This window comes from Triticum urartu, chromosome 7 (genome assembly GCF_003073215.2).
Source record: "Triticum urartu cultivar G1812 chromosome 7, Tu2.1, whole genome shotgun sequence".
Taxonomy (NCBI): Eukaryota; Viridiplantae; Streptophyta; class Magnoliopsida; order Poales; family Poaceae; genus Triticum; species Triticum urartu.
Genome location: NC_053028.1, coordinates 622,606,617 through 622,617,176, shown reverse-complemented (window position 1 = coordinate 622,617,176; position 10,560 = coordinate 622,606,617). Strand labels below are relative to the sequence as shown.

The 10,560-nt window shown below is 46.7% G+C and overlaps 2 protein-coding genes across 2 annotated transcripts; both read left to right on the top strand.

Moving 5' to 3' along the window:
• Positions 1-722: 722 nt before the first annotated feature.
• Positions 723-3,220, top strand: LOC125521278 (cinnamoyl-CoA reductase 1-like). The gene is made up of 6 exons (XM_048686342.1): positions 723-1,006; positions 1,282-1,451; positions 1,597-1,782; positions 1,933-2,095; positions 2,354-2,543; positions 2,951-3,220. Exons 1-6 carry the CDS (start codon positions 877-879, stop codon positions 3,081-3,083), a joined length of 972 nt encoding a protein of 323 aa, XP_048542299.1. The 5' UTR covers positions 723-876; the 3' UTR covers positions 3,084-3,220.
• Positions 3,221-6,553: 3,333 nt separating this feature from the next.
• Positions 6,554-8,980, top strand: LOC125521277 (cinnamoyl-CoA reductase 1-like). Its single transcript, XM_048686341.1, has 6 exons — positions 6,554-6,962; positions 7,047-7,216; positions 7,289-7,474; positions 7,903-8,065; positions 8,177-8,369; positions 8,476-8,980. The coding sequence occupies exons 1-6, from the start codon at positions 6,830-6,832 to the stop codon at positions 8,606-8,608; spliced, it is 978 nt and encodes a 325-aa protein (XP_048542298.1). The 5' UTR covers positions 6,554-6,829; the 3' UTR covers positions 8,609-8,980.
• The last annotated feature ends 1,580 nt before the right edge of the window (positions 8,981-10,560 follow it).

Sequence of the window (10,560 nt, the reverse complement as noted above, 5' to 3'; positions counted from 1 at the left end):
CGGTCGTGCTTCCCCTTGCGGTCGTGGTTCCAGAACCCTATGGTTGCGAGGCGGCCAGCCGGCGAGTTCGAGGCTAGGGTTTGGTGATGTCGGGTTTCGAGGACGCCGCGGGGTGAAGTGGGAGTGTGGACGACGACCGCTCCACGGCTTCCCCATTTAAGAAGGACCGCGACCGTTCGCCTGGGCGGATGACAGGCGGGGTCGCCCGCGCGTGCGCATTGATGTGGGCGGGTGGGAGGTAGGTGGCCGCCTGCCACGCGACTCCGACGCGGACGAGCGACGCGTCCGTTTCATGTCCGCCGCGACCCAAACCCGACGCATGTTTGCGCTCGAAATGGGTCGATCCTGATACAAAACGGACCAGATGGGTCCGGTCCGTCGCGCGCTGGGCCGACCGTTTTGTCTCTTTTACCCCAAACGAACGGGGCCAGACAGAATGGGGTCACGCGGTGGAGTTGGCCTCATGCCCCCCTCTTCTTCACCAGCCAGTGGATGTTTTGTTCTTCTTGGTTTTTATATTAGTTTATTAGGGAGTAATACTCTACTGGTAATCCTGGCCTGTGTGCGCTAGGTCTGTCCATTGTTTTCCTCCACCAACAACGCATCGTTACTTGTTATAGACGGAGACAGCGATGAGATGGAACGAGCATTATGAAATCGAAGTCTTTCCGAGAACAGTAGGAGCGGTCGGGGGAATCGTTGATTCGTTTCCCAACGCAGCGCAACGCGTGGCAAGACAGTGTGCGTGGCGCGCGTGACGCAGCAAGCTCCTCCTCACGCGCACTACAAAACACACTTACCACGACCACCGTCCGCCGCGCAGTGTGAGCAGTACTAGAGCATAAGACGGACAGAGACAGAGAGGGAGAGAGGAGCATGGAGGCGGCGGCGGTGGAGAGGAGCGTTGTGTGCGTGACCGGCGCAGGGGGCTTCGTCGCCTCGTGGCTCGTCAAGCTCCTCCTCTCCAAGCCCCATTACACCGTCCGCGGCACCGTGCGCGATCCCGGTAAGAGCCCTCGACCTCCTCGCTTCGATCCGACGGCCCTTCCCACCAACTCCCGAAGATTCTTTTTCATCTGGGCTGTGCCATCGGAGATCTATGCTTACGCACGAGTATGTAGGGATTGGTCAATAGAATGTAATGTAGTAGTTGCTGAAAAATGAGAACCCAATGTTGACATGAAGATGCTGACCTCCGACGTATTGTAGTTCTTGAATTTCTGAAAAATTGCAAGGGTTGTGATGGTGGTGCTGTGTTCTGTGCGTGCCCACATGCTGCAGGTGATGCTAAGAATGCTCATCTCAAGGCGCTAGAAGGTGCCGGGGAGAGGGTGCAGCTGCTCAGCGCCGACCTGATGGACTACGGCAGCATTGCGTCGGCGGTTGCTGGCTGTGAGGGCGTCTTCCATGTTGCCAGCCCTGTCCCTTCTGGCAGATCAACCAATCCCGAGGTGATATTCTCAAGAGCACGTGTTTCACAGTTTAAGGGACCATTTCTTATTCATAGGAGACATACTGAATTCAGGGCATAACGTGTGAGTGAGATGTGCAAATTTTAACAAGTGTGTATTCTAACAATCTGTTACTCGTTTGTAGGAAGAAGTTATAGCCCCTGCTGTAACAGGCACACTGAATGTGCTGAAGGCTTGCCACGAGGCAAAAGTTAAGCGAGTTGTCATAGTGTCTTCATGTGCTGCTGTGTTCAACAATCCTGACTGGCCTAAGGGCAAAGTATTTACTGAAGACAGCTGGTCAGACGAGGATCTCTGCAGAAAGGGTGAGGTAAGTAAGCCTTTGCATTTCGTAAACCTTTGTGTGCTAACGATATGATCTTCTTCAGCTAACTGCACAAACCATTCCTGGTCTCTTGTTGTAATTCCTTGCTATGGATGACCCCTATGAAATAAGTTATCTTTGTTGTCGTCCTGGCAGGATTGGTATTTGCTTTCCAAAACACGCGCAGAGCGTGAGGCTTTTGCTTATGCAGCAAAAACTGGGCTGGATGTTGTAGCCATTTTACCATCCTTGGTACTTGGCCCCTTGATGCAGCCTACAGTGAATGCGAGCAGTAAAATTCTCCTTAAATATCTCAAAGGTGAGTGTGTTTATCTTCGGGTTCGTTTGTTTTACATGCCCTTATATGAAACAGTACACAAATGAGTCAATATTGCTCTGTTTATTAAACTTGGGCATCAGAAAATGATGTCTGCCCTCTGTTGCTTGTTTCTAACTGAACCAAGCATAGCACAATGGACCTTTGTACTTTTAAAATCAAAGTTGTTCAAAAGACCAAACTAGTTTGGGCTTGTATATAGTTTTGTTTCTATAAAACTGAAATACCTCTCTTTTGCAGGAGAACATGAGACTGTAGAAAATAGATTCTGGAATCTAGTGGACGTTCGTGATGTCGCCGATGCTCTTCTTCTGGCATATGAAAATCCAGCGGCATCTGGACGGTACATCTGCAGTCCAGTACGAATAAAAGTCTCTGATGTCATAAGCATTCTGAAGACCTTATATCCAACATACACTTATCCCAAAAAGTAAGCGCCTTTCTCAGCAGGCAAATTTGTTTCATCTTACTACTATTTCAATCCTCACAAGCTAGATGGCACCCCCTGAAAAGGAAGGATAAATATAAGTCTAGTTATCTTTTCCTGAGATAAGCAAGTATCAGCAATTCAGCATCACCTGGAAAGCACTGGAATGGGGATTGTTGTCATTTGTCAAATCGAATAAAGCATAGTTTTTCAAAGTGTAATACCAACTGCACATACAATTTAGCATGCATTTTACGATATGAAATGTAAAAACTTTTAACAGAAAATGTTGTCACGATATCATAAAATGCTTACGATACGGAAATATCCTACTGTTTTTTCTCCCTTCTGACAAATGCTTTTCCATACTTAACTTGGGCGCAATTTGCTCTCTTCGAATTGGTTTGCAGCTTTACGGAGGTGGAAAAAGGTAACGTTATGAGTTCAGAGAAACTTCAGAAGCTAGGGTGGACCTTCAGGCCTGTAGAGAAGACCCTCGGAGACAGCGTCGAATCCTACAAAGCATCTGGCATCCTGAACTGAACATCCAACTAGGGAAAGTAATAATGCTTGCAAACTCCTTCTGGTTCATGTAAGCAGTGAAACAAAATAAGTTGGTGACACGATCATCAAGGGAATCATGTGAAATAAAAGAAACATTGGAATATTATGTGTGTTTTTATTTCTGAGGTCTCGCGCAGTGTTCTGTGCTTCTATGAGTGACTGCCTGCATATATTGTGTGATTACTGAACCTGTTAAAGCAGGAACATATTGCCCATTTTTTCTTAGGCGAGTGATAGGCGCCGGCACGCCGGCCCAAAAATTTGGGCCGGTCTCTGCACTACCACACGATACGCCACTTCTAAACCGGTACGATCATTCGTTCGTCTCACAAAAAAAGCAAAAAAAAAAAGAGGATAGAACCCAGCGCAACCGCTCATCCTCATCCGCACTCGCTGGCTTCCCGCACGGCGGCACAACATGCGCTCGTCGGCCGTCCTTGTGACCCAGGCTTGCCCTCGATTGCTCGCCACAAGTCGCCATTGTCGTGCCCGAGGTCGCCATTGTAGCTCCCGACCACCCCGTGGTTGCAGCACGGGGGCACACTGTGGCATCTCCGCCACCAGCCGCTGTTGCAGCGCCGCCACCACCTTTGTCCCTCGCCCCAGCAAATCGACTCAAAGGGAGGCGATGGGTGGGGCTGTTGGGGCAGGGGACTTGGAAGTGGTTGGTTAGCTTGTGTTACGTGTTATGGAATGGGTATGAAAATTCTTAAAGTGATATGAATCAAGTGACCGGTCACAAAGATTGATCGGTCAGTGATGACATGTCATCAGTGACCTCCCAATGTGGAATGACCGGATCATATCTGACCAGTGACAAGTCATCAATGCCCCTGTAATCGCTATCAGCGTTGAGTTGTCCGCCAATTGGCCGGTCAATGATGACTTATTTTAAATAGTCATGAATGATGCACATTTCGTGTCAGTCAATGTTGACCCTTATCACTGACATGTGGCCAGAGACCAGTCAATGATGAGGGGTCAGTAGTATACCAATCTATAGTAGTGAGAGGGTCATCTAGCTAAGACACTTGGGATCAGCTCTCACTTGGAATAATTGGTGCCTCAATTTTAGCGACTTTCGCCTTAGCACCACACTCTCAAAATATTTAGCACCACCCTGGGTTGCATTGAACGTTGGCCAATGTTGCTCATGCTCTAAGACCATCTTCAGCCCCCCCCCCCCATACACACATATAAAACCTTCCACTGTGGGAAGTTGAGACTACTTTGGGCATGTCTAGTTCTCCTTTCTCATCCTCAAATTTCGTGATCACAAAAAATCACCCCAACTCCCTCTAAATAGGGGGGAGGGGGTGCAACTCCCCTGATATTCTCTCCCGGTTGGGGCCAAGGCCAATCGTTCCTTCCCGGCAGATGCAACCGCCACACCTCGCCAACTCTCAACTCAAAACCCCGCTGCTCGCATGGAGCTGCCGCTGAGCTCCTCCCTGTCAGGTCCCAAGGTCGCCCCCTCCCCCCCCCCCTGTGCCAACCCTGATTGTGACTACACCGACTCCCACGTCCCAAATTGAGATTGGGCACCCCCAACTCCTTGTCGCGAGCTCGCTGTGGGACAAGACCCTGCCACACCCACCTCGCCATAGACGATGGAGAGGCCGGGTGAGGAAAATTCCAACGCGGATCACCAAATGACGTGTCCGTGAACAGCCCAACCATCCAACCGTGTTTGTCAAATCTAGATTGTGGATTATGACTGACAACGGGTCAAGTGGACAAAGAGAAAATAAATGGGGACAACCGAATCAACTAACAGCGAGCCAGGCATAGCCGCCCCCCCCCCCCGAGTTTGGGGGGTTTTAAACGCCGGGGTAATACAAACAATTTCGTGGCTAAAACTGTCCCCAGATTCTTTAAAGTGCACGCGCACTTTTTGGAGGAAACAAGCGGCCAGGCTTCACAGCCATGCATGAGTTGTTTTTTGTCTACTAATGCATGTCGTTATTAGTATTAAATGTGTTCACACTGGTTAGTTCTATTTGAAAGCAACAGCTTCACGTGCAATTACTTCGGTTTTTCAAATTTTTAAAAAGTCATATCTTTCAAACCGCGCGTCGGAATCCAGACCCGTCTTCACCGTTGGATTCTTCGCGACGAGATCTTTGAAACTAGATCCCGCATGGGTATATTTTGACGAAATTTTTCTGATGCCAACTTTGACGCTATATTGTGCAACTTCAATATTGCACTGTGCAACTTTAGTACTACATGGTGCATTTTTTTCAAAATTAGTTTTTGGAGCTGCATGATCTAATTTCACATGAGGTTACAACCTAGCAACCATGAAAATTTGATGTGCAACTAGTCTACTGTCCTGACCAACTATGTAGTAGTCAATGTGCAACCCTTGTCCCTACTCGTGGATGTGTAGGTTTTTTTATAGTTGACACACCCTGCCCCACCTTCCCTACCAGTGATATGTGCAATTTAGTCTGTTGTTCGAGCCAACTTCCTATTATTAAATGTGCAACTCCTTCCCCTCCCTACTTGTGGATTTGTAGTTTCAGTTGGCGGGGGCAACAAATGGAGTTGCACAAAGTCTGCTAGGCAGTTGGCCGGAGCAACATATAAAGTTGCACATCTCACAAGCAGAGATAGTTGGATGGTGAAAATTTCACATTCATGAGGGTAGTGAAAAGTTACATATTCACGAGGGTAGTAAAAGTTGCATATAAACGGGGCGCTAAAGTTGCACATCCCACTAGATGGGTGGTTTCGGGTGCTAGTAAGGAAATTACACATCCATGAGGTATGAGGGATAGTTGCACATCATTGGTAAACAGTTGGAGGTGATGGTATCCGAAGTTGCACTTCCACTGCTAGACAGTTGGCTGATGTAGCAAACAGTGAAAGCACAATCATGAAGCAAGGGGAAAGTTGCACATGAACTACTAGGCAGTTGGTCTTGGCAAACACGAATTTGAACATCTCACTAGGAGGAGGTAGTTTGGGGGTAGATGTGCCATAAACTACACTTCCACAAGGTAGGTGAAAAGTTGCACATCCACTATCAGGTAGTTACACACCGACTGCTATGCAGTTGTACAAAACAAGGGACTTAGTTGCACACAAAAAATTCGTTGAAATATATCTATGCGGGATGTAGTTTCGAAGAGCACGTCGCGAGGTTCCAACGATGAAAACGGATCTAAATTCCGACACACAGTTTGAAAGATATAGCTTTTTAAAAATTTTAAAACCCAAAATTATTACACAAAAGACAACGTGAGCTAGATGCATGCAGACATCATAATAGTAATGTATTTTTTAGCACTTTTGGTTCACACGAAAAATAATACATTAATTTTTTTTTAAATCATATGAAACAAAAACTTTTTAAATAGGTAGGCCACTCCGGACCACTAGGAGCAGCCACCGCTCCCTAGACGTGTCCAAAACTGTGTGAGCGGTCAGGAGACAATTAGGCGACGCGGGAGTTGCCCTGAGAGGGGTGGGAGGTGCTGAGGGATGATGGCAGGGGGAGGACACTAAAAATTGGTAAACTTTCAAATTAAAATAAATTGGGATTTTATTTGGGGGGCGAGTGTACTGGGAATTTGGGATCCGCGGCACCTCATCGTAATCCAGACACTGTTATTGGGACAGCCCCGCTTCACCCTGCTGGAGATATATTATCGAGGATTTGCCTCAGTTACCAGTGGTCTCTTTCAGTTTCGGGTCACAGCACAGACAGGAGGAGGGACATGGAGGCGGCCGGCGCGGGGAAAGCGGCGGCCGTGTGCGTGACGGGCGCGGGAGGCTTCATCGCCTCGTGGCTCGTCCGGCGCCTCCTATCCAGAGGAGACTACGCGGTGCATGGCACCGTCCGTGATCCCAGTAAGATTTTCTTGAGATGATCCATCCTCCTATCTCTCGCAGGTCTAGGCGAAAGCTTTAAGATGCGAAGTTCCCCGTCTGCAGGCGACCCCAAGAATGATCACCTGAGGGCGCTGGCCGGCGCCGGCGAGCGGCTGCGGCTGTTCAAGGCCGACGTGCTGGACTACTCGAGCGTGGCGTCCGCCGTGGCCGGCTGTGCCGGCGTCTTCCACATCGCAAGCCCCTGTCCCGCCGCCAAATCGACGAACCCCGAGGTAATTAACAGCCTAGCTGTAGCACACAAGCGTGAGCATAGGCGACGGTAATTAATTGGTTGCGCGGCGCAGGTGGAGCTGCTTGCACCGGCGGTGGCCGGCACGCTGAACGTGCTCAGGGCCTGCCGCGAGGCCGGCGTCCGCCGCGTCGTCGTGGTATCGTCGGTCGGCGCGGTCTTCATCAACCCCAAGCTCCCCGAGGGCCCCGTCCTGGACGAACACTGCTGGTCCAATGAGGAGTACTGCAGAACAACTGAGGTGACGACTCGGTCTATTTTCTCTCTCTCTCTCTCGCTCTGACCACTCAGGAGTAAATTAAGCTGTAGTACTAGTTGTTTTCCAAACTGATTTTCATGAGAAAGCTTGCACCAATCTGCCAGTCACTGTTGTTTTCATCCAGTTTGTTCAAAAAGCCGTTTTCATCCGGATCCTGCTTCATCCATTTCACAATATAGTGTGTCCACGCTTTCCGAGATTCAAATTTAACCATAAATTTAATCAATGAGACCAATTGCGGTAAATACGAATTCAGTGATATAATTTTTGCTCCCATCACAGTCAGTCTTGTTGATTAAATTTACGATCAAACTTGAATCTTGAGAAATACGGACGCACTACATTGTGAAATGGAGGAATGGAGGGAGTAGCTACTAGTACTGCTGGACTGACACGATGGCTTATGCCAGAACTGGTACTGTCTGTCCAAGACACTAGCCGAGCGCGAGGCACTCTCCTACGCAGAGAAGACCGGGCTAAGCGTGGTGACCGTGTGTCCCTCGCTGGTGTTCGGCCCTCTGCTGCAGCCCACGGTGAACGCCAGCAGCTTGTTCCTCATCAACTACTTGAAATGTAAGCTCCATTTTGCGCCCTTTGATCTTTTCGCATTCAGATTCAGATATGTAAATACAGATGCAGTTCTTGCTAACATACGGTTGGTTTGATCTTGATCTACGAATGCAGGCGAAGGCGCGGACGCCATGGAGGACAAGGTGAGGAACATGGTGGACGTCAGGGACGTCGCCGACGCCCTTGTACTGGCGTACGAGAGCCCGGAGGCGGCCGGCCGCTACATCTGCAGTGCGCATGCCAGGAAGGTCTCTGAAACGGTTTCCATCGTCAGGAGCATGTATCCGAACCTGAACTACCCAAAGAAGTAAGACGCCACACTTACGCTCGCCTTACGCCACGTATGTGCAGTGATTGTGTGCAAACTGACAGTAAGCTCGTGATTTTGACGGCGGTGACGATGATTTTGGCAGGTACGTTCAGGTGGGAGATCAGAAGGTGTTCAGCTCCGAGAAGCTGCGGAGGCTGGGGTGGAAGTTCAGGACGCTGGAGGAGATGCTTAAGGACAGCGTTGAGTCCTACATGGCTGCAGGAATCCTAAACTGAGCTTGGCAATGCGACTGTCAAACAAACTGAATTTGGCCATGGTGTATGTGCAAAAGGAGTGAGTGTGAGGCCTTATACAATGGAAGATGCTTAGAAAAATAAATTGAATTTTTCTGAAGCATCGACGCCTATTTCTATAGGAGAGACGCTTAGTTAAGCGTCTGTCCTGTACAAATAAGCACAGGTGTTTAAAAAAATTCTGATTTATTTCTTTAAGCACCTCTCCTAAGCATCTTCCATTGTACAAGGCCTGAAGTGTATTGCTAGTTTCAATTCATGGCAGCTGGTTAGCTGATTTGTGCCATGATCAAACTGTACCCTGAAAATTGTAGGGTGTTTCTTTTTTGCGGGAAAATATTCTTCTTTTTTAAATTGGAAAACTTCTATTTCATTAGCCAAAACAACCAGCTAAATCGCTGGTAACCAGACCACAAGCAAAGTCCGGGACACCATCCTCCCATACAGTTGAGGAAGCAAGCTCTAGGGTAGCACCAAAGGCAGCTAAAGAATCAGCTACTTGTATTACTCAAAAACTGAGAATCTTCTATTAAAATATTATAAGCTCGCCGCCTGGTGCATCGAGAGTTGTGGGGACGCTATAGGTCTATCCTGAAACGGTGTGTGTCGTTGGGCCAGGCGGTTTTGAGAAGGTATTGCTTGATTTTTGTTATACTTTTTTCCCTGTGCTTTCACCGGTTTTAATAATGTTATTTTGATATATTTTCCTGCTTTTTATTTTTATTTTTATTTCTTTTTTCTCTTTTTATTGGTTCATTTTATTTTTTTCACATGTTCACTCATGAATATTTATTAAAAGGCGTCACATTTAAAAAAATATCAAGATTTTTTGAAATTCATAAACATTTTCCAAATTTATGAACATAATTCACTAGTATTTTTAAACCCTATGAACATTTTTAATTTTTGAACCTTTTTAAATGTGCAAACATTGTTTGAAATCCACAAAAATAAATAAATCTGCATACATTTTTTTTGAAATTCATGTTTTAAATTAGCAACATATTTTAAAATCCAATTGTTTTTCTAAAAAATACTTGAACTTCTTTTGATTAAATAAACTTCTTCGAATAAAGAATATTGTACGTCTTTTTCGGAACTAGTAGTGGAGTGAGCACAAAAACAACTAAGCGAGCGAGGGAGCACGGTGCTGAGTGAGAAAGAGCTTTATGGGCCTCCCCATGTGAGCGTTATAATTGTAATTCCATGGTTTCAATGTGGAATAAGAACTCCCAAGGGGCTCAGCCAACCACCACCACCGGACACCGAGGCTAGCTTCTCAAAAAAAAAAACTGACACCGAGGACAAAACTTATAAGCACTATAGAACCACACACCTACCAACTTCCCTCTCCTCTCAGAATAAATATCATCTCCATCAGTAGACCAAGATGATATACAACGTAAGATAATACTACTCAAATATAATTAAAACTCAAGCTAATGTAGATAAAAATCATGACAAAACAACCAATTGTAATAACCCTGTGAAGGAAATATGCCCTAGAGGCAATAATAAAGATATTATTTATTTCATCATATCATGATAAATGTTTATTATTCATGCTAAAATTGTATTAACCGGAAACATAATACATGTGTGAATACATAGACAAACAGTATGTCACTAGTATGCCTCTACTTGACTAGCTCGTTGATCAAAGATGATTAAGTTTCCTAGCCACTGATATGTGTTGTCATTTGATTAACGGGATCACATCATTAGGAGAATGATGTGATTGACTTCACCCATCCTGTTAGCTTAGCACCCGATCGTTTAGTATGTTGCTATTGCTTTCTTCATGACTTATACATGTTCCTATGACTATGAGATTATGCAACTCCCGTTTACCGGAGGAACACTTTGTGTGCTACCAAATGTCACAACGTAACTGGGTGATTATAAAGGTGCTCTACAGGTGTCTCCGAAGGTAC

Excerpts from the sequence above, each read along its gene's own strand:
- LOC125521278 (XM_048686342.1), top strand. The coding sequence starts at position 877 with ATGGAGGCGGCGGCGGTGGAGAGGAGCGTTGTGTGCGTGACCGGCGCA. Across the intron at positions 1,007-1,281 it reads CGGCACCGTGCGCGATCCCG|GTGATGCTAAGAATGCTCAT; the intron begins GTAAGAGCCCTC and ends CACATGCTGCAG. Across the intron at positions 2,096-2,353 it reads TCTCCTTAAATATCTCAAAG|GAGAACATGAGACTGTAGAA; the intron begins GTGAGTGTGTTT and ends TCTCTTTTGCAG.
- LOC125521277 (XM_048686341.1), top strand. The coding sequence starts at position 6,830 with ATGGAGGCGGCCGGCGCGGGGAAAGCGGCGGCCGTGTGCGTGACGGGC. Across the intron at positions 7,217-7,288 it reads CCAAATCGACGAACCCCGAG|GTGGAGCTGCTTGCACCGGC; the intron begins GTAATTAACAGC and ends TGCGCGGCGCAG. Across the intron at positions 7,475-7,902 it reads AGTACTGCAGAACAACTGAG|AACTGGTACTGTCTGTCCAA; the intron begins GTGACGACTCGG and ends GGCTTATGCCAG.